Source organism: Bactrocera tryoni, chromosome 4 (genome assembly GCF_016617805.1).
Source record: "Bactrocera tryoni isolate S06 chromosome 4, CSIRO_BtryS06_freeze2, whole genome shotgun sequence".
NCBI classification, from domain to species: domain Eukaryota; kingdom Metazoa; phylum Arthropoda; class Insecta; order Diptera; family Tephritidae; genus Bactrocera; species Bactrocera tryoni.
The window spans coordinates 68,174,102-68,199,120 of NC_052502.1; the positions used below are offsets into that span (position 1 = coordinate 68,174,102).

General features: G+C 33.3%; 1 protein-coding gene across 4 annotated transcripts in view; it reads left to right on the forward strand.

The window, feature by feature from the left end:
* LOC120774364 (homeobox protein cut) overlaps positions 1–25,019 on the forward strand; it is a 214,985-nt gene that overhangs the window by 99,764 nt on the left and 90,202 nt on the right. For all 4 annotated transcript variants that reach the window (XM_040103951.1, XM_040103950.1, XM_040103953.1 and 1 more), the window contains exon 3: positions 15,974–17,263. In XM_040103951.1, coding sequence (XP_039959885.1) covers positions 15,974–17,263 — 1,290 coding nt within the window. The remainder of the gene's footprint in view (positions 1–15,973; positions 17,264–25,019) is intronic.

The window sequence follows — 25,019 nt, forward strand, 5'->3', positions numbered from 1 at the left end:
GCGTAGATAAATTAATAAAAATAATGGCATTATGCATAGAAAAATTAAATAATTAAAATTGTTGCCTACATTTAGGCTGTTATGAAAAACTAAGTATGCAAGCGTTTTCAAATGCTTTAAAGGGTCTAAAAGTTGGGCGGAAGCTTAGCGCATGCTGGAGTAGCATGACATATAACAAAAGACTAAGGTTTTTAATGTTTTCCAGAAATTAAAGAAAAATTTATAAACAAAATTGTGGCCTACACTTAGGCTGTTATGAAAAACTCAGTATGCATGCGTTTTCAGATGCTTAAAAGTATCTAAAAGCCAAACAGAAGATTATCTAGCATGATATATAATAAAAAACTCAAATTATAAATGTTTTTGGTAACAGAACTGATAAATTTCTCACTCAAAAACGCGTTTTCAAGAATTTCCACAAGCATTAATTACAACCTGCAAACGTTTCTTTGTAATTATAAGCCCCTACAGCAGCTTTTCGTCGAATTCCAACGCATTTTACTTCAAATAACTATACGTTAAGGCTATTGTTTGCCCGTAACCTATGTACATAGCATAATTATGGGCGCGTTGCATGCGAGTCATTACGCTTAACGCAAAACTAACACAAACAGCGCTATGTAACCATTACTAACACATATTTGAGCGCATACGTGTGCTAGAAAATTGAATTCACTGCTTCTAGCAAATATGTCGCTCTTTCCCTCACCACTTTCTCCATACCTACAACTTATACGCAAATATACTACTACATACTATTATTATCACTACTAATACCATGATTAGCTGTTGTTCCTTGCCACTGCCATTGGTGGCCAGTCCAGCCAGCTGTCACTCACTCAGGCACATCTTCGCTCACCTTAACGCTGAGTATCCTTATAATAAATGCATACATCCACACGCGTGTATGTTGTATGTGTGTCTAGCTTATGTGGTTGTGTTGGTACTTGGTCGATTTTAGCCTTTAGGTTAATTAGTACTAATTAAATATGCATTATTATTAGCTGCTGCATAGCTTTGAAGGAATGTAAGCATCTTTTTGAACGCAAATTTACAAAAAAGACGGGAACCCACACACGTTTTTAACAAAAAATTTTAATAAGTGACCTTTTTCTGTTGATTTATGAAGATTATTTGCCTATTGTTGTTAGATGTGTAGTTAGAAAACGGTACGGAAGGAAAGCATTTGATGAAAAGTTAAAGAATAGGCTAGTGGCGTGGATATTTTGCGAGAAAAAGCTTAATATTTGACGCAAAAAGCTTAATGTGAGTGAAATTAAGGTGCATATTTAATTATTAATTATGTAAAATGTAAATTCATGCATAATATTTGAGGAAAAAATGCTTTACCATATACTTCCGCACCATTTTTCATTTATTTTAGGCAGCTTTTAAGCGTTAAATATATTAAAACCACACACTATTGTTATTAACACTAAACATAATGCCAAAAAATTTAAGATTAGATACAAAATTTTTAAAAAAAAAAATCATTTGGCGAAGGCATTTTGGTGCAAAAACATGAAAATATATTAAAATTTGTATTGATTGTTATAAGATCAACATTCTCCACGGAACATGTTCAGTAAAAAATAGTAAACCAATTGTAAAACACGCTATATATTTCTCGCTTATCAAAACTGAACAATTTTGTGAACTTATACAAGGCATTCATCCATAACGGGCAACGCAGCAAGCGGAAAACATTAAACGATACACCGATAAACACTATATTTACTCAAATAACAAACGCTTGCATAAAATTTAAAATTTTCTTAACAGTATATACTAGTAGTAAGAGCATAAGAGCATTAGCTGCCATACATAGCAAAGAAAAAATGCTGCAAATATATAATTTATCTGCAAAAGGTAAACATAACCATAAAAGCGGTTCAGCATCCTACATAAACCTATAGATTCCTGCTTATATGATATAAAACACAGCACATTCTTTGATTAAAATGCTAGCTGTCATATTTCCTGCATTCACCACACATACCGTTATATATTAAAATATATGTAAATATGTGTATATATAGGTACACGACAAGACCAATGCATGTTTTAAATACAACCTTTTTTAACAATATTTGCTTTTTGAATTTCAAACATCATTAACATCTCTTGCAAACACCCACACATACCTGTAACACACAAAAAAGTAGACACACATTTAAAAGGTATGTGTAGGCATGGGTATATGTGCCGTAGATATCCATCAAAGCTGATTTTTCGGGGTTGGGCGCGGACTTAAGACCAAAGCGTATGTGTACGAAGCGAAATATTTCCTTTTTTCGAACACATCATCTTCTGTTGGACTAATTATTTATTCAGATAGTAAACAGAACGCTTTGAAAAACGAAACGAAATGATTGCTGAGCGGCAGCTACAAAAAAGGATACAGATTTACGAATATCATATGCAAGGACCTCATATGTAGCAGGTGTATAGAAAGATATGCGTTTTGTTGGTTTATATTGAAAGAGTCGACTTTTTTGCGACTTTGCTTTTGTGGTCTGCGCCGGTATTTATACAAATGAAAGTACACATAAGCGCAAAGCATACTTTTGTGCGCCGAGAAAGTTTATATACCCACATATTTGTTAATTTTGGGAAATTATAAATTCACATTTTGTTAATGATTTTGATTATAAATTCACATTTTGTTAATGATTCTGCTTCCCTCATGCTTTGTCAAAAAAAATAAACAAAATCAAGCACGATTGAGCAGATGAGTTATATAATTTAGCTCATAAAAGTATGCAATACATGAAAATTTTAGATTTCCTGACAAATAAGTGTACGCAGTTTAAAATTTTTGTGATACGAGTTTCATACAAGGCCTCCAGAAGTCAAAACGCCTAAATGTATGCTGCAAATAACTGCAGGTTTGCGCGAAAATAAATAAATTAAGCGAAGTTGTTGATGAAAGCTGTATGCCAGCAACTAAAACAAGCCTCTATATGTAGTGATGTGCCTAGCTTCATCTACTTATTTTATCCCCCAACAACAAAAAGTGAAATTAAGGTGCTTCGTATCGGAGCTGCCAGTGAGTTTCAATAAAAATAGCATTGCTTATAAATAGAAGGCAGCGCCACGGGTATATATGCATATTTTGTCACCAACTGTACCACTTTTTCATTTACATAAATGAGATTCTTCGATTTTCCACATGCCTGCCAATCAAATGAAATAAAAACAATACAACAACTTTTCAGTTTTTTCCATTTCTTTAAGTGCTGTCAAACCCTTTACTACATAAGCAGCCTACTCCGGCCTAGCTAAGACTCTGTAGGCACATACACATACATATGGATAACTATATACATACATATGTATACGTAAAATTAGACAATTTCTTCTAATTGCCATCTGAGCAAAATTGCGTTTAATGATTAGCAAACACACATACCCACAAATATGTTTACGTAACAAGCTTCTGCTTCCCCCGCCCATATACACAAGGGTGTGTATTTTTGCATTTTTATGCGCTGCTTCTTCACTTTTGATAGCCTGCCTACTTGCTACATACTTTTGTTGAGCACTGTTGTTGGTTTGGGAGCTTGTGCACACATACGTATAATATATATTTTTATATGTGTGTGTTTGAGCGTAAAGAAGTTGCCATACAAAAATGTGTATAAATTTTAAAACAACTACAAAATGTAAAGGGTTGTTGCGCCGGCGTCACCACCAAACAGCCATCAAGCAGCCCAGCCGCCAGCATCCGAAGGCAGGCATTCATTGTAATCAAACAACTTCTAAGCTGATGAGCTGTTGCCAAAGCAGAAATGCGTGCATAGAAAGTCAAAGACAAGTCTGCCAAGGTTATGTGACAGTTATGCACACTTATACACATATGTACATATGTGAAATTGCTTCTGAGCCACACTCATCTCCACCCACACGCCTTCCGCTTTAAAATTACCAACAAACGCGCTGCTCAAGTCATTTTCCACTTGCCTCTACACGTTAACTTCGATACAAATTTTTTTGAAAAGCCTATATTTGTACACACAAGCTCATGTTTATACATAAAAATAACATTTCATACATATGTACATATATATAAACCTCAATTGTAGCTTTCTCCGCTTAGCTTCCACGCCAGCAGCTTCTACTGTTGGTGCCACCTTTCTATAACTGCTGTCAGTTCTTCTTCTCAGTAATCAGCCTCTACTTCCTCCGCTTCACAACCACCTCACTTGCATTGTCTCATGTCACACATGCTTTTCAAACCCCGCCTCTCATCTACGCAGGCATTCATCTTACTCTTAAGAAACTTTTAATCGCTTCGTGTCAGTGGCGGGAGTTATTGAAATTCTTTTGATATGTTACTGTTTAATGTGTGTGTAATTGGAAATTATTTTAAATGTTGCCGTGGAAAATATGGCAACCTACTTAGGTAATATCAGCTTAATGGTGGGAGTGGTGCTTTGTGCATAATTGAAAAAATAATTCAAAGATTCTTTTAAAAGTTATTAAAAAGTTATTGAGTAGCGTTAATTTGAGTAAATAGAAGTTAAACTCTCAGCACAAATGAGTAATAAATCCAAAAAGAATCATACATTTAATTTTATATAAAGTATAGGAAAATTTAAAAAACACATTGCCCGATATTTTTTTTCCAAAGCCAAACAAAGTTACAAATACATATTTTTTAATATTGCAGAGACTAGATTTTAGTTATTTGAACCATTATTAGACGTTCGGGAGTAGTTAGAAAGAGTTGAATAGAGGAAAAACAAAGCCTTTGGAAAATTAATTATCGAAGCTTTATATCACCCGCAGCACACTGCTTAAACTCGCAAACACATTTTCTAAATATTTAGCAAAGCTTCAAACCCTTGAAACCCAATTTAATATTGAAAATGTTTTATATTGCAAAGAAGCAGCAATTCTGATAAGAATTATTAATAATTTCTTGCTTAAAATTTTTCACTTAAAAAAGACAAAAATATAAACTTTTTAAATATTATACAAATATATAAATAAATTTTGAAGCAACATTTAGCAAGGTTTCAAACCTTTTTAACCACAGCCTGCGTTTAAAGTCTTCTCACTTTAAGACTTATAAATTTACATATACTATAATGAATTTTCCAGAGTGATCTCAACCAAATAATATTAGTGTGTATTAAAAAAAACACGTTTTATGTGGTTAGCGCAGTTTCAAACCGGTATAAATGCAAGACGCAAATGAAAATTCTTCTGATTAAGATGAATACAGCGTTAAGGCAATTTCCACGTTGATAATTTTTACAAAAATTATTAAGTTATACATTGCAAATAAATTTCGCAGAAAGATTTGCAGAAATTCAAAAGAAAAACACAAAATTGTTAAGTTAACAAGGTTTGAAACCATTTCACATTCAATTCTATTTTATGCAGAATTTAGGTAATTTGTCTGTGATATGAAAATTTTATCTAAAATTTTGGTAAGTAAAAAAGCGCATTTTAGTGCCTAACAGAAGTGACAACAAACCTGATTAACACATTGTTGTTCCAGAGCTTAGCAAGGTTTCACACCCAACTTTCTATAGTTTCAGATAAGTCACATAGCTTATCTTTTTTTGTATGTTGCATGATATTGATTGTTCAAATTTAGCTGCTTTAAATAAATATAGGCTTTTCTCGGGGCAAAATTGTAGAAATTTATAAGAAAAGAAAAAACCCAAACACACAACAACAAAAGCAATCACCTTCAACTAGATGGACAAGTACTTTGACAGCGCGTTTGTGACATACTTCAAATATAAACGAGTTTTTTATTTTTATTTCGATTTTTATTTCTCTTTTGTTGTTGTATAACTTAAGCGCTCTGCTGATTTTTGCGTAAATGAGAAATCAATGAGCAATGCGCAAAATATAAAAACAAAGCCGTCTGCGGCAAACAACCAACTGTCACAACTGTCACTTGAAGGCATATTGGACAAATGTAAAAGCAAACAAAACTCAAAAACAGTAAAAAACAAAAAATAATAAAAAAATTTAAAAAAAATATATTTTTTTGCAAAAAATGTAAAAATCCGTCGTATGCAAGCCCGCACTTCATTGATTCGCTTTGATTTATTGTGCTAAAAAACCGCCCCTATACTGACTGCAGACTGCAAGGAAATGCAAATGTACGCCTACACACACATAGAAGCAGGCATAAGCACATGCCGACACAATTTTTAAGTGCTTCAAAGGCTGCTTGCGCGTAATTATTGCGGCCCTCCACATAGCTTGAACTGCTGCTGTTGCTATTGTTGTTGTAATTGTTTTTGTTGTTGCCTTCAAGTACAGCCACAATCGAAATAATAATTTCCATACTAATTACAATGGAAAAAGGCGCACAATGAACTCGTGGCAACTGCACGCACACACACACACACATACATAAAAAACATAAGAAAGCACAGCATAGCATAAGCTTACATACGTTATGTATAGATTTATGCCGCATGTTGCATGATGTCATACCAAGCGCTGCATGCCATAGGCATAGACGCAGCCACTCATATGCAAAATGTGGCAAGACGCACACACACATGCACTTCCTATATGTGCTGCGCAAATCTTTGCACACAGTCGCTGTCGTATTGAAAATCATAAACAATTCGCAACACTGCAATAAGAAACTTCAAGTGCAAGGGGTAAGCCTGACTTCCTACGAACGTACGTGCACGCGTGCGTGTGTTTGTGTGGCAAAAATGCCTTTTTCTTTGTTTTTCAACGCGCCATGCAGCTCTTGAGCCCTCTACGCGTTGGCTATAGCCCTTTTTTGCTTTTGTTATAGGCAAAATATCGAAATAAGGGTACTTCAAAGTATTGTTTCTTGGTGACATGTGGCTGGCACGAGGCTGGGGACAGCCGTTATATGTATGTGGGCATGTAGGTATTTGATTTTTGGCGCGTTTTCAGCTTGCGCTGGCATTGTTGCAATTTTTGGAGTTCGAAGAAATAAACTGAAATTTGTTTAAAAAAGAAGAAAATGGTTTGATTTGGTATAAATATCAAGCTACTTCTTTAAGACTGTTTCTCGCTTTCTCTATTTAAAATATTTCACGCTCTCGCTGAAAGACTTAACGTATTCAGTTAAATTTTTCTCTCACAAAAAAAACAAAATTCTGTAAAGAAATTTAGATGTTTTCTAAAAATTTTTTTTCTCGAAATTTTCTCTTCCTCTCTCTAAAAAAAATTTAAAAATTTAGAATTTCCCTAAAAATTGTTTTTTTTCTGTGAAAATTTATATTTCAATATTTTAGATTCAGGATGTCAGAAAATATTTATTTTTCTTTGAAATACTATAGGTTATTTAAAACTTGAGAAATTAGGTTTTTTCTAAATTTTTTTTTGAGATTTTCGCTCCTTCTCTCTAAAAAAATTTCAAAATTTAGATTTTCTCTAAAAAATATTTTTCTTTCTTGAGATTTTCTCTCCCTCTCTTTAAAAAAAATTTTAAAAACTTAGATTTTTTCTAAAAACTGTTCTTTTTCTGAAATTTTCTTTCTCTCTCTAAAAAAATTAAAAATTTATATTTAAGGTCTCAGAAATTGTTAATTTTTTCTTGAAATATTATAGATTATATAAAATTTGAAGCTTCCAAAAAAATTACTATTCCCAAACCGTATTTGTTTGCTCTCTCTCTCTAAAAGTAGCTCTATTCCCACTACAACTTTTTTCTTTTCTCTATGAAATGCTCTAGTCTTCATTGAAAACTTACGGCATCCAGTAAAAATAGGTTTTTTTTTAAATCCACAGCTCTCTCTCTCCCTCTCTCTCTCTCTCTGCCTATAAATATTATAGTTCTTACAAAATTATTTTTATTTTCTTCAAACTATTCTATAGTAGTTAAAGTTACAGTAAGTATTAAGAAATGGTTTCCTTTCTTTTTATGTCTCACTCTCTTGCTAAAAAATTGTTTTTTCTCTTAATAAACTTTTTTTTTAACCTATTATATGATATATATGTAATAAAATACTTGAACTAACTGGTAATACATCATTACCATTGTTAAAAATCATATTCCTTTCAAATCGTGTCCAGTCAGCTCAAGTATTTTTCGCTTAATTGCTCTGCTTAACTTTTTTCTCGCATGCTATATTTTTACACTCTCCACTCAGCTGCATATGCGGACACTACACTTTTGACTCTTGCACTGAAGCAAAAGTGCAAAGGATATTGTGTTAATAATAATAAAAGCAACAACAAAAATGGAAACAAAAACAACAAGTGAAGCAAGAAATAAAAACGAAAATTGTTATTAAAAAAATAAAACAAAAGCAAAAATTTTAAGCAATTGAAATGCATTGAAAACTGTAAGCAGCATTACTAATAAATCCTGTGAGAGAAATTTTTCAAAAAAAATACACAAATAAAGCGCGCCAGCCACTTGCTTTGTGTGCTTACAAATGTTTTACGATTCAATAGCGAAAAATATTAACGCTGAAGAGGCTAATAAAGCATGTTTAAAGGCATATGTCTATAGCAATGCACTTATATGAAAAAAAATATGTTGGCATAAGTGCTCGGCAAACATAAGTAGCATATGGTTAAGTCAAGAGCCGCATACTCCGGCCTACTTATCGGCCTATAGGTACGGAACTCCTACACAAAAAAGTAACGAAAACACAGTTATATTCGTATACACTCATATTAGCTCCATTGGTTGCATTGAGCGCACAAATTTACCGCTATACAACTGCTACACTACGCCCGCACTACCGCTCCTTACATTCGAGCGCACATTTTCAATCCTTTTTGGTTGCCGAAAATCGCAAATAAACGCAAAAAAGTGCCCTAAAAGCTTAAATTCCTAGATAGACGCACATGTGTTGTTGTTGTTTGTATGTTTGTAGAGAGATATATAATTTTTTTTTGTACAAAGACATTCGTAAAAGTTGAAAATCCGCCCGCATTTTAGTTAATTAACTCATTTGGATTCACTTTTCAAGCGCTACAAAGGCGCAAAGGTCTGAGCGCAAAAAGAAACTGTGGGTTAAAAAGAGAACGCAAAAAATAGAGTTGTAGCTGGGAAATGTAATGAGCGTGCAAATAGCATGCCGGAAGTTTGCTGAAATTTATATTTTAAAAGATTAATTGATTTGTAGAGCAAGTATGTGGCAAGAATTTGAAGTATGTATATGGCAGTAAATAGCCTAGAAAGAGCTTATGTGCTACCTCCGCTACACAATTCGGAATACATATATGTATACCGTATATAAAGAGAGAGATATATTTTTTCGAAATAATTTTCAAATTTATATATAAATTTATTAAATATTTATAGCACAACATAAACATTTGCAAGAAGTGGCGTGAAAGCGAGAAAGAGAGAGAATACATTACTATGAAAGTCGATTATTAACAGGATTCTTAAAGAATTCCGAAGTTTCAAATCGGTAGCATGCTACAAATATATTTGCAGAATCTTTATACCGCTACTACAACTACAACAAGTAGTTATGGTTCAAATTATATAACAAATTGCGTTATAGACCCCTTTGTTTCACATTAATTTTGAGGTTATGTTCGCTCAACTCATTTAATTCATAGCATTTTACTACAAAAAGGTTTAAAGCAACAACATATCCAACATCAGCAAAAAACCCTTTCGTTCAACACAAATATTGAGTTAACTTCTTAAGCAACTTCTACTTTAAAGCTTTCTAACTGTTTTGTGCTTTTATCACCTGCATTGTTTCGATTGTTTGACAATCAAAACTTCTTCGTCAAGCCAAAAAAACAAGCAAGCTTCTGCCGTGCTACCTTCACAGCTTTCGCTCCATCATCGCAGCAGCCAATGTCCAAGCCTTTCACTCACATCCACACATCACAGCATGGAGCTTACCCCAAAAACTAGCGCTAAATCAGCTCTTGGTCGCACAAGTGCCTGCATTCTCACGAGGATTGAATTTCAACAAGTGCCAACCAAGGCTGTAGCTACTGTGTGGATCAATGGACAAGGCAAAGCACAAAGCGTGTGTCAAAGAAATGACGAGACGCAGAAGACGAGACGAGACGTGTTGGTATAGAGCGACTTAGTAAACGGCAGCCGATAAAAGGCGAGGCTGTTTGGAATAAGGAAATAGAAATTTGAAAAATAAAGCAAAATAACACAAAGGAAATATTTTTAGAAATAGACGCTGTGGACTTGTGCTCGTTGTAGACGGCGTGAGCTTGTTGTTGTTTTTAAATTGATATTTGTTTAATATGCAGCAGTGGCATGTAGATGTGGTATAATTTTTTAAGTGAATTTTAAATGCACAATAATTTAAAAGTTTTTGGATACTGCAAAATATTGCCAAAACTAAACAAAATATTTTTTATTTATATAAATGATATAAAATTATTGTTGGGACCATTATTTATAAAAATTTAAAAATTCAAACATTTTTATTAAAAATTAAAGAAAAATTTAAAAAATTACTAATTTTTAAAAAAATTTAAAAATATTACTAATTAATAACTAAAAAAATTGTTTTTAATTACTAATTAATTGCTAATTTTTTTAATTAATTAGTAATGTAATTAATTTTATGTTATTTTCTTAGCTTTGTTAATTAGTTTTTAATTATTTAAGAACACTCTTTCTTTTTAATTATAAAATTTATTCATGAATTTTTTTCTTTTTATATAATTGTTTTTTTATATAATAATCAATATTTAAATTAAGTAAATTTTTTTAAATTAATTTTTTTTTTAATTTTTTTTTATTTTTTGTTTATTAAAAACTAATTAACAATAATTTTTCTTTTTACTTTTTAAATATTTTTCTTTTTATATTTGTTTCAGTCAATATTTAAAAATTCTGACATTTTTAGTAAAGATAAAAAATAGTAATTAATTCATATTTTTAAATTTTTTTTAATTAAATAATAATTTTTTTTAACTTTTTGATATTTTTTCAGCCGTGTTAAATAGTTTTTAATTATTTTATTTAAGACATTTTATAATTTTCTTTTAGTTAAATATTAAAACTTTTTCATTATCTATGTTTATATTTCTTGAAATTTAAGTTGTGTTTCTTTTTTTAATTATTTAATCAGCATTTTTAGGTTTTCTCCACCTTTTATTTTATCATTCTTGACCGGAAAATTTTTAATTCTTTTAAATATCAATAATTAATTAATTTATTCAGAAAAAAAATAAATTTTAACTTTTGATAGTATTAAAAATTAAAAAAAAATATTAATTTAATTATTAGGTATTTCTAATTTAATTTTTTTAATTTTGGTTTTAAATTTATAAATTTCTTCATTTGGTTATATAAACTTTTAAAATATTTGCTTACTTTTTTCAACTTTTCTATCACTTTTTATTTTTATTTACGAAAACCCCACTTTGCTGCCTTTCTGCTGAATTATTTTCCTCTCCGCCGAACGACAATTGCAACACTCATCAACACAAGTACTTAGACTCCTACCACTCAGCGTTTGCCGCACGGCTGCATTTCGTCTACAACTTAAGCAAACTCATTCGCGTCCCGCACCCCCTCAGCCACCCACTTCACAAGCAACAAAGCGCGCACAACACCCCTCAATCGCCACATTACCACACTCATTAGAACTTATGAATTATTAAATAGAATAATAATCGATTTTCAAGTGTTTTTGTGTCGCCCACACCCCGCCACCACACTGCCCAATAAGACTGTTGAACAGAACCTAATTTTTTTCGTAAAGTAATTTGCGCGCTTAAGCCATTAAAGCGCGCGGCAAGAGAAATCAGCGCGGCGAGGCGAGACAAGTCCTGTCTGGGTTGTTTACAAACGCTAAATTTCTACAAGTTGTTATTGTTTTTGTAGCTGTCTGGCATATTTAACTTGCAGCGATTCGCTATATTGACATTTTTGTTGTTAGACCACTATTTGTTTCGCTTACCCACAAACGACAGCCGAGCGCCGCCAGCCGTCAGTCGCCGCACTCATTTTTCACCACGCGCCTCACGCCGCGCGCCGCAACGCGCATTAAGCAGCGCTTAAATATTATAAATAAATGTAAAAGCGAAAAGTATTTATGATGACAAATATTGCCAAAGGCTACTCTAGACGGCAAAACAGCGCGCCACACACAAACAAGCAAAAACAAAGCAAATACACGCGTTCTGTCGCTCCGGCTGCCAAGTCCTGCGCTATAAATGCTTCAAATCCTTGCCCATTTCATAACGGAACGCCGCCGAGTGGGCACGAGCGAAAGACAAAGCATTAACAACATCGTCAACAACAACAGCAACAGCAACAAATATACAGCTGCGCTGTAGAATGAGCGTGAGTAAAGGCGCGCTACATAGTTGGGGAATGCGAAGAGTTTCTGCGTTATGACCAAATGTAAAATCCTTCCATATCCTGTCAAAGCATCAACAACATAACTGTTGTAGTACACGTCATCGTCAACCGTCAACTATTAAAACAACAACGAGCCGAGTAATATACGTTTGTACAACGAAAATGTCATTGAAATTTTTGTCTGTCTCTTTGGATGCCAGCAACATTTCGAGGCACTTCGCTTGCGTCGCCGTCATTTCTACAAATGGATTTTTAATACCACAAACCAATACACGACGACGACGACAGTTGGCCAGCATTTGGCAACATCCGTCGTGGTTAGCGCGTTTCATAGTGCTCTTAGCCCCCTAACGCTAGTGCAATTTTCGAAATGCTTGTGCTAAATATATACATACTATGTATATATATGTATGTATATTGTATATTGTCCACATACCTGTATCTCAGCAACGGCTTGCTGCAACACTTGCGCTCTTATCCTCAACTTCGTACTCAATCGCGCTTAATCCTCAAACTCATGTGTTTTTTGTGTTTTTATCGTCATCAGCTATGGTAAGTTAACAGCAGCGCTACTTGCCCCACATACATATATATATTTCAATATATTTATGTTCATTCGGTTTCAAACATACTTTCTCTACTCTCTGGTCTTTCTACACTTCCTCTGTTTGCTCCTTAAAGTTTTGAGTTTTCATCGTGGCTTGCTTGTTTTTGTCCAACGCATTCCTGCGAAAATAGCCTGCAGCACATTCAGCTCGAAAAGCAAAGAAATTTGCTAATAAAATCCTTTCCCACAAGTTGTACAAGGATATAGGCAGTAGCTTTGCTACTCTACATGTACTCTGTTTGAATAGTTATTCGCCCAGCTGTCGGCTTTCTTGGCTCGACTCATGATTGTCATTGCTCAAAGTCGATAATGTTTAATCACCAGATTACAAGTTCGACCACGAAGTAAATGATGCGGGCGGTTAGAAAGCGGCAGAAGGACAGATGCGGGTTAAGGCTGTTGGAGAAGAGTAAAAAGTGAAAAAGAAATCAGTTAATGGCTTTAAAGCGGACTTACATAGCTGTAAAGAGGTTTGAATAGTTTCTGACTAAAATTTAATAAATGCTTAAAAAAATTTGAAAAATTACACAAAACTTAAAAAAAAATTAAAACAAAAATTAACAAATATGTACACAAAATTAAAAAAATTTACAAAAATTAACAAAAAATTAAAGAAAATTAAGAAAAATTAAAAAAAAATTACACAAAATTAAAAAAAATTACAAAAATTAGAAAAAAAATTAAAGAAAAGTCAGAAAAATTAAAAAAAAAAATAATTAACAAAAATGACCAAAAATTTAAAAAATTAGCAAAAAATTAAAACAAAATTTACACAAAATTAAAAAAAATAACAAAAATTAAAAAAAAGTTAACAAAAATTAGCAAAAAAATTAAAAAAAATAGCAAAAAATTTAAAAAAGAAATTAACAAAAATTAAAAAAAAAATAACAAAAGATAAAAACTATTCAAATCAAAATATAACTTAACAAAGTTAACAAAAATTGGCAAAAAAGTTTAAAAATAAAATTAACATAAATTAAAAAAAAAATTTACAAAAAATAAAAACTATTCGAATCAAAATAAAATTATTAAAAATTAATAAATTTCGCAAGATTAGGAAAAATTGGGAAAATTTTTTAAAAAGCCAAATTGCAATAGAAAAAATATTATAAACAACATTAAAATCAAAAACAAAATTATATAAACATAAAACAAAAATTCATAAAATATTCTGTATGAAGTTACTCTTATAAAAAATTAAAATTTAAAAAAATATTTAAAAGAAAACATTTTAATATATAAATTTATTATTTATATAACTTATTTTTATAAATATGAATTTATCTAATTTATTTATATATGCATATACATATACATATTAAAATCTTTTCATAAAAATATATTATTTATATTATTGTTTGTTATATTGCTCTGTGTATTTAGTCAATTTTTTAAATATTTTTTAAGTAAAAATTAAGCATTATATTGAAATATAATAAGAAATTGAAAAAATTTAAAGTTTACAAAATTTGTATAACCACTACCGCACACAAGTACCATAATAGCCAGAAAATGACCGAAATTGAAACACAAGCATCCTAATGACTTCTGACGGCCTTTGCCGTCAGACAGCAAAAGTCGTTCACAACAACAAAGTAATATTTTGGGGTATTGAAATCAGCATAAGTTTAGAACAGGCTTTTACACATTAAAAGTAGCAAAAGCCAAAAAAAAAAGAAATAATAAAGCATGTAATTGGGCGTATAGCCCACAAAGTAGTCTTATAAGTAGCATAGTTTTAGGATTGCAAACACTAATAAATTCACTAATAGCAGTTTGCTCTCTTTCTCACTAAGCATGCCACTCCTTGCGCCCAATAATAGCTATACACACGCCTGCAAACAAAAACTTATGTGCAAACTCTTTTCACTCACATTTTCGTAGTGTCCCATTAAGCAACAAACACATAGACTTGCAACAACAAATCAACTGCATTTACTAGTTTCCTTACTGTCAATTTATTTCAACGCTCATTGGACTCACACCAACTGCCATAATACCGCCTGGCGCCTTACCACACCACTTCCGTTAACCAGCAGCAGTGCGACCCTCATTAATTTTACTTTTAAAGTCATTACGGGTTAAATTTGGCCAAATTAATACGTTACAACTTTTACCATAGCCAAAAAAAAGGCCGCAACAGTAAAGAGAAGAGCGCATAAACGGCTAGAAGTAATGCCAACAAATAAAGCTATCCATATGCAATATACCCCTGTAATTACAAGTGCCTACGAAAATTTCGTCTGTTACCGCACGACTACAACTTTTTGACTACGAAATTTATAGTTTATCGTTCGTATCGATAAGCTTGACTATAAAATTTGGTCAAATTGCCAAAAAACCTAACAATTCGAAAAACTATTTTTACTTCGCGAAGGTAGGAGTAGCAGGTAATGCTACAGCCGACGATTAAACCCTCGACTTTACTTAAATGTTTGGCAAATTAGTCTACCCAAATGTGACCCACACTCCGCAAGAGAAAAAGGCGTTGGCAAATAATGCAAAGTTAGGCAAAATTTATTTGTTGTGTTAGTAAAAGTATGTGCCCACTTTTTGGCCTAAGTTGGCTGACGTTTGTTTACCGGAAGCAATAAGCTTTCGATTGTATCAGCAACAAAATGAAATAGAAATGCATTGAGCGTACTATGACTGAACTAAATTAGGGATTTATAAGCGAAGTGTTTGCAAATATATGGTGCAGAACTATTATAAGAGTATACTTTAATAATTGTGTGTGGGGTTTGTCTTTAATGCTGTTGTTTTTAGTAATCGATAACTTCGCTGACTATAGTGTTGGTGTTTCTTATGGGATTTGCATGTTTGAACGCTCTTTAGAAAAGGCACATATTGCAGTTTCTTGCAAAATTTAAGCGATGCCATTTAAGGATTATGTTCTGAAGTTACAGCGAGGTTCTTGAGACTACATTTTTCGAAAAAAAAAATAAAAAACAATTTAATAATATAAACTTTGTATGAATGAACTTTGGATTTGCCAGAAAAACAAATAAAAAATCGGGACTAACGTTTTATATACTTTAAACTTCTCTTTAATAACTGTTGACTATCTTCTTCTTTCTTTCTTTTTTTGTTTGCAGCGCGCTAACTTGGCGGATAAGGACGTTGACACCTTGAAGGATCAATTAACCACCAACACAGACACCAGCACCACCACCAACACACAAGCTAACGCTAACAGCAGCGAAATACCGGCTGACATAGACGACTTGAGCGCAGCGGCCGCCATTGCACTTGCCGCCAACAGCAGCGCCTCCGCCACAGACAGCAACACAAGCATTACCACCACAAACACAACATCTACAACAATCCCACCAAGCACCAAACTGCTTTCGCCCACCAGCGCTGCATACAGCAGCATAGCCGCCGCCGCTGCCGCGGGCTTCAACAGCCCGAATAGCGTGCATCATAATAATAACAACAACACAAAACTGTTGAATAGCGTCGCTGCGGCGATAACATTACATCAGAACGGTGGCAATTTGTTGGCCGCCACAACGAATACGCCCTCTCCCTCGCCGCCACTGTCCACAGACGGTTGTAGTATTGCCGCTGCCGCTGCAGCTGCTGCCGCGTGTGGCAATAGCAGCGTTTCGCCGCTGAGCGCCGCCTTGAACGGCGTCAACGGTTGCCTCAATCCCAAGCTATTCTTCAATCACGCACAACAAATGATGATGGAAGCAGCGGCCGCAGCCGCCGCTGCTGCTGCAGCAGCTGCCGTACAACAGCAACAGTCGCCGCTGCACTCGCCGTTGCATGCCGCGCCACATATAGACGACGATGATATGGATGAGGATGGCAGTCGCAGCGCTAGCGCAGTCGATGCTAGCAAATTGATCACCAGTCTCACAGCGGAAATGAAATTGGTGAAGCGCGTGCGCGACAATGAGCATGGCGATGAGTTGGACGAGGAGGAGCGCGACTTGGATGCCGATGAGAATGCGAATGCGCGCAAGCGTACTCACAATGCAACAAATCAAAAGGATCTGATGGAGCAGAGTATTGATGCGAGCGTATGTGGTCAAAGAACTGATGATACTAGCCTAAATGTTAGCAGTAGCGATAGCAATAAAGTAACTAGTTGTAGTCTAAATAAAAATAATTGTGCAAGAAAAACAAAAGCCAATGCGACTGGCGATGATTGCATTGATAATGCAGATGCTGTTGATGATGATGAGGATGGCGTTGATAATGACGATGAACATGCAATGTCCGCCGCGGAAGTCAAGCGCATGGAAATTTATGGCGGTGAAAGTGGTGAGAGTGGGAAAACCGATGCCACAATTGGTTACTACAGTGGAAGTGCAACAATTAAGTCGCATGCGGTAGGAAACAATCATGCTGAACTATTAGCTGCCAAAGATAAAGAGGTAAGTGAACCGAGCGCATTAAGGAAGGGTTTTCTGAAAGCGATTGATAGGAGATGGTGTGTAATTAGAGAACATGGTGAGGTAAAGGCTTCAGTTGCGGCTTAGAAATATGGTAATTGAATTTAATTTTATGCAGACTAAAGAAATTTTTCATTAAAAATCAGACATTTTCAAAAAGACAGTCACAAATAATGGCAAACGCTTAATTTGAGTTTTTTTTTTAGTTGAAAAAAATAATAATTTAATGCTACCGAGCAAGTGATAAAAAGTTTTAAAAACTCTATAAAACATATTTATGTGTCGAAATACGAAATCTAGATTTTCCAACTCAACGATAAATGTTTCTGCCAAAAAATTTTAACAGTGAGATTGCTATAAGATGGTATAGTTTTAGAGAACATGACGTGGTAAAGCTTTTATTTCTAGCTTAAAAACCGGAAATAAGTTGTTATGTTATGGACCAGAAAACACTTACATTAAAAGTCAGGCAATTTTAAACAAAATGTCAGCATTAATGACAAAACGAGTTAAACAAAAAATAAACACATAATTTAGCAGCCAAAAAAAATTTTTGTAATCTCTTTAAAAACGTTTAAATTAAGTTTTTCCTATCAATTGCTTATTTGAAGTTTGCTCTCAATACATTTCAACAAAGAAGTCGATGCAACAGATTATGTTTTATACAAGAACCTGCCTTTGAAGGCTTTATTTTAATTTTTTAAAAACGAGAACTAAATTTTTTGTGGTTATAACTAGAAAAATATTACCAGTAAAGGTCATTTTTCAGAAAAAGAATAGCATTTAAACAGTTATTAAACGACATTTATTTTTCGAAAATCATTTTCTGCTTGCAAACCAGCACCGCTCACCGCCTTTAAAAAACATATCAATTTGATCTTAAAATTTTCCACAGCAAATTTGCTTCCAACCCACATCATCCTTTATAATTTTTCCTCAAGGTATCCAATAGCAAACTTAATTCAATCAAAGTCAAACAATTTACTAGACATTTTAACATTAGCTAACCCTTCGAACTCCAGCTAATATACGCCTTTCCGCACAAAAACAACTCAAATAAAAATTTATAAAGTAAAAAAAAAAATATGAGGGAAACGTGTTCCCTTTTCGAGGTTTCGAGGCACTGACAACTAAACAAATAATAAACGCAATTGCCAAACTTTTTACACAATTGAAGGCGTAAAAATTGTCTTGTCAATATTATAATGTTATGACCTTGCGCAGACCTATTTATCGAATGACTTTATTTTCGAAACTCACACCAAATCAGCAAACACTTACCAAACGGCTGAAGAAAAGCGAAAATACACGCAATGAAAAAAAGTCTGTTCGCCTCTGAGGAAAACCCAAAAGTCAGCAAAGTTACAATCTTTCTACAAACCAAGCTAGCAAATCCCTTTCACCATTTGTTTTCCTTTTTCTTCATTGTTTGTGCGGAAAAATTAAGCGCTTGTACAAGTCAAGAGTAAATATCAATACAAAGCAAGCAAGCTGAAAAGGGCAACCAGAAAAAATTGACGCCAACGAAAAGGTCGCGCGCACACCCAAACAACGGTCGTTCCTTGCAGGCTACTTGCAAGCAAGCAGACACTTTCAATATTTCCTCAAAGTGTTTGCCAGCGAAACGTTTTCCCATAACGGAAAAAATAGCTTTCCAATTGTGCGTACAGTGTGTACTCACACCACCCCCGAAAATAGACAATCTTGCTGTCTGTGGTTTTACTTGGCGCTTAACATTTCATTGAACGTTGAAAAAATCGGGCAATATTTGTACGCGTGTTTGTCCCGATAAATAATGCGTTAAAAGATGTTTTCATTTGCGTTGTGCGTTTGTCGGTGGTTTTTTTTCAGCTTTTTACACAGTTTTCTTCTTTTTATGTACCGTACCGTTGTGTGCGTGTTGCGCTGTTGGGTGGGTTCTAAGTGCTCTTTGTAGGTGTGACTAGAGCACTTTTGTATATTTTCTTTGCCACATTGATAGCATATCAATTACAGTTTGTTTTGCATAATTCATGCTGATTTTACATAATATTATCGGCTCACTTATCTTACGATACGAAAGAAGGTGTGAGAAGAGAAGTATTTGCGGTGTTTAACACTTTTTTCGCGCATTGTTTGATTTGATTGGGTGGCAAATATTAGATTTCTGAAAGTGTTGCTAATGCTACGAAGATCAGTAATATAACAAATGAAAGCCTACATTTTGTGTATATTTAATATATTAAAATTATCTTATTTAAAACATACGTTCGCTTGTAATTATATGTAAAAAATGGAGTTTTATGAGTAGAAAAATAAGTATTAGGCTTCTGAAGGTTTTTCTAGTGATAGTAAGAAAAATAATTTGTCAAATGAAAGCTCAAATTTTTTAGATCATTATTGTATTTAATATATTTTATTTAAGGCGCACGTTCATTGGAAATTTTAAGCTTCAAAATGGAGCTTAAATTAGCTGAAAAATATTGTTGAGCTTGCTGAAGTTGTTTCTAATGCTAGCAACAAAATAATATAGCAAATAAAAGCTTGCATTTAGTAAAAAATTACTGCATTTGAAATATTTTATTTATCTCATATATTTGCTAGATAATTGAAGCTAAAGTTGCGTACCTATTTTGAGTAAAAAGTGTGCGTTTCGCTACGTTACACTTTGGGAACCATATTTATGTCTCAAAATTATAATTAATACATGAACCTTATCATATTTTCATGCGTCTGAGAAACCTACTCATGCTTCTTAAGCAGCGTTTATTTAAATAACCAAACAAATATAAAGCACGTAGATCAGTTCTTCTGTCAAAATCATCAACAAACTCCCGCTATACACGTACAAACAACACTTATTATCCCCTTTAAATTTAGTTTCTGTCTACACAACCCCTTGCTATGCTCCCCAACAATTTTCCCATCTAATATCTGTTTATCTACTGAGCAACTCGCATGATCCCTCATATGTTCAGCACATCAGCAACGCTGTAGCATTGTTGGCACTTGTGACCTTCTGATTTGTTTGAAATGTCAAAAATGCCATTGATCTTGAGTGCGTTCCTGAAAGGGCGGCCGCTGTAAGGCGCAGTTGGCTGTGTAAAAATGCAGTTTGTTGCATTAATGTGCCGCGCGTACTGCGTTGGTTAGCGTTGCAAGCTGCAGATCCACTTGAAGATATATTTTACATTTACTACAGCTTTTTTCTCTGCTTTAATGTCTCCTCTTTGTTTTTGTTTCTGTGCTTGTAGGCTTTTTATTGTTGTTTGTTTATTTTTTTTACTGCTGAGTAGACTACAGTCAGTCAACCCAGTCTTGCTGGAAGCTCTTGACTTTGCTGCTTGCAACACACACATAAACAAACGCGCGTATCTGTTACTTCCACCAACACACACACACACACGTACACACACTTGCGCACTTTTTTACACAATTTATCACTTTGCCTGCCACTTTTAATGACTTCATATGCGCCTTTAAGGCCGCTCAGCGCGCAGTCCTGCCCATAAAGCAGCGCTCGGCGCATATATGTACGCGTTGTCGCCGTCGCCGCAGCAGTTCTTCTTCTTCTACTGCTGCCGCCAAGTTCAACGCTTTTATTTTCAGCATCCACAAGCATATTTTGCATTTCTTAAATGGCGTGCGCGCGATTTTGCCGCTTGGCCTGGAAATGATACGGCCATTGGTGGGTTGAGTGTGAAAATAGGCTGGTTTGAAAGAGACAAAAAAAAAACAAAATCAGCGCATTTTCCGCGATATTGGAGAAAGACACTGCAGTTTCTTACACGTGTGTATGTGTGCGTATGCGTGCGTGTGTGCTATAAATGCGGCGGGCGGTAGGAAGTGAAAAGTTTATCTGCTGCGCTACTTGGCCTGTGTTAATTACACATGTTTGTTTTTTCCATTAATGTCATTTAAGTACAAAAACAATAACAATATTTTCTTGTACTATTTAACAACAATAAAATGTAGCAGCAGCGCTGGCAGCGCCAACAACAGACATTAGTAATAAATTGCAGGCATTTAAAGGGCGCCGTTAAAGCTGCTACTGCGGCAAGTGATGGGCATAAAAATACATATATAAACACATGCATATGTATATGTTTGTATGTAACTATTTACTGTTAGTATTGAACGCCATTGCAGCGCTGTCTGTCAGTCAAGCAATCATTGAACTCAATACAATATTTGTTTTTTTGCTCTAACATTTCATTTACATACTTTCCCAGCCTTGTTGCGGCTTTTAATGTTGCCAAGCAATCGCATAGATAAAAAATAAATACCATTCCAAGCTGTTGTTGCATGGCAACTTTAATTTTCTTGTCATTCTTCTAATGTTTTGCAGATGCTTTAAGACTTTGCGGGAATTCTCAAAAGCGAACAATAACAAAGTAACATTACAAATTTGTGTAGGAAGTTTCTTTTTAACGATTTTAAAAATTGTTTTCCAAATATATAAAAAGATTTTTTTTTTTAAACTAATACTTTACAAAAAAATATATATTTTTTTTGACGACCAAAATATAAAAAATATATTATTTTCGACTTATTTTATGTATATGTGAATTATGACAAAAAAAACATCGTTAGAAATAAAACTAAAATATATAAATTAAAAAAATTATGCTCATATTGGAAAAAATATCATTTTTTCTTAATATAAAAAATCCATTTAAATATTTTGTATTAAAAAATAACAGTAATTTAATAAATTATTTTTGACAAATTTTATGTGTGACTTAAAAAAAAAAATAAATCAAAAAAACTTTTTTTTAATTTTTAAAAATTAAAAATACAGCAAAATTGTTAATTTATCTTTTTTAAAAACAAATTTTTTCGTACCAAAAAAGTTTTTTAACAAAAACAATTTTAAAAAAAATTATTTTTTCTCAATAAGCTCAAGAAAAATTAATGAATTTTTTTTTATCAAAATAAATTTTGTCTTAAAAATAAAATAAAAGTACTAATTTTGTTTCGAATAGCAGAATAACAGAATAAAAAAATAAACAAAAAATCAAAAATATTAAGTAAAACAAAAAATCGATATTAAAAGCCTGCAAGGTAAAAAGGCAAATTGTATATACATATATTTCCTTATCTCAATAAAAAAAATACTCAATTTGATAATTACAACTGCTAAAACAGTGTTCCTTCATGAAAATCAACAAAAAATCTACAAATCGCAGACAAATATCTTTTGATAAAGAGAAATGTTAAAAAGTTTTCTAAAAAGTAATTTCTTGTTAAAGCACAAAAACCAAAAATATACTTCACAATCATTTTGCTAAAATTTTACAAGACACAACAAAAACAAAAAAATATATATCATAAACGCCTCCGCCACAAATTGCCTAAGCCCCAAAAGAAATCACTCTACACTTCATTTGCCAGCAAAAATTTGCATACTTTGCAACGCTTCGCAAAAAATAAATGCACCACAACGCGCATATTTTGTCTACGAAATTTATCAACGTACACAAATTTATGCGGCGCAGCAATTGCGATTTTGTATTGAATTATGATTGCCCCAAAGCAAGGCAATTTCTCAGTGCGCAACGAAGAGCAGCGAAAAGTGGAAGAAAAAAATGTTATATAGAGGGGAAAAGTCAGATTATTAATGCCATACAACTTTATGTTAATCTGCGTTAATTTTGTCAGCAATTTTTCAATGCTGCTAAAAATTGTGTTGAATAATTATAGTAGTTGAGAAACGAAGTGCAAAAAATAAAATAAAAACTAAATAAAAAATAACAAATTACAAAAAAAAATTTAAAAAGTTCTAAACACGAAATTTATTAAATAATAATTTTAATTCTAAATGTTGCAAAAATTTTTAAAACAAATTTGGAAAAAAAAATTAAAAAAAAAAAAATTTTTTAAAATTTTTCAAAAAAATTTTGAAAAACAGAAATTAAAATTAAAATAAAAATCAAAAAGCAGTGAATAAGAAAAAATTGCGAACAAATTGAAAAATGATTTGCCAAAAATAAGTGAGAAATCATTAGTGTTTCACATTTGGGTAGCCAACGCAGACCGCCAGCCGGCCAGCTAGAGTGGCGATTAGCCACATTTGTACGCAAATAGAGTAGACCTGTCTGCTGCTTGTACATTGAAGAGATGCAGCAGCTTTTTATATTCAATGTTTCACTTTTTTGTTGCTTTCTTACATTTTGTCGCATTTTTCGCATTTGCGCGCGGTGCAACGCCAATTGCTTGGCGGCTGGCAAATCGAACACAGCTGCCACAACTCAAGATTTTATAACAAATTTCTAATAATCTATTAGCTGTGCTGTTGCAACTTGCCACCAGACACCGTTGCGGCGCGACCATAACAAATTCGCAACATATGTCGGCTGGTGGAAGAAGAAGCAGCAAAGAATTGAGAATATTTCGTTGACGATTTGTCGGTGAAATTGCGCGCAATATTGAGTTTTTTGGTTAAATATGCAATAAATATATACATGTACATTTCAGCTCATCTACAATAACAACAACAACAAAGACTGCGCGAAAATGAGTTGCTAACACACACACATGCAATTTTGCAAGCCCATACACACACCACTTAAGTGCTTAAAAGCACACTGTCACACACACGTGCATGCCCCAAACGTCACTTGCAGCCGCATTTAAGTGCGTTCGATACGCAGTTTGTCACATTTCGCTGACAGACGTGGCAAGCTACTTGCTACCGATTTGTTTATTTGTTTAGGCAGAAATTTATTTGTTACACATGTTCATAAAAATATGCGTCAACAATTCGCACAACAGCACGGCAACCAACAACGTAACAACAACAAAAACAGCCGCAACAACTGCAGCTAATAAGCGCTGTGGCCGCTTGCCGTCTCATCCGCTTTGCCTGCACTGCGCGCTGATCGACAGTTCGAAAATTTGCAAAATTTATGTTTGCAAAAATTTATTTGCGAATTTTTTTTCAACATTTTTGCGCTCGCGCCTGTGTTTTTCTCTACGAAATCTTCGTCGCACTGCCAACTGTTTATTGTTTGACGTTTTACTGCTGTTGTTTTAGTGTTGCGCACAAGTTGTTGTCTGTTGTTTTTGTTGTCAACCACACGTTTGCGTGCGCCACACTAAAAATTGATTTTTTCACGCTTTTAACGGCAAAGTATTTCGTGGAAATGCAATAGAAACGCTGGAGCACTTTCGACTCCCCCAAGCCGCTTATTGGCTTTACAGCCGCAACGTGTGTTGCACTGCACACTGCTTTAATGGTGTTTGTTTTCGCACAAAAGTAGTTGGTTTTTGCGCGCTGACACTTTGAATGATTTATGAGCGACGCGCTTGCACTGATTTTTCTAAGCAAAATGATTGGTTGGGTGCGTTTAAGAAGCGCAAGCCAAGTGACTTGTTGAATGAAGACGAGCACAAGTTTGGAAAAATATGGAAGATATTATTTTCCTTGGAATTTTTTTATTATTTATGTAAAAATTATAAAAACCCCATTTTTAAAAATTTTTAATTTTAAAATATTGAATGATTTTTCTTTTATAATTTGTATTAAAATATTTTATTAAAATTATTAAATAAATAAATTTCTTAATTCTTTTAATTTAATTTAATTTTAATTTTTTATTTATATTATATTTTTTTTTACATATATTTCTTAATTTTCTAAACTAAATTTAATTTTTTTAATTTAATTTAATTATTTTCCTTTTTTAATTTTTATTACTTTATTTATATATTTTTTTTTGTACAATTTATTAAAATTATTAAATAAATTTCTTAATTA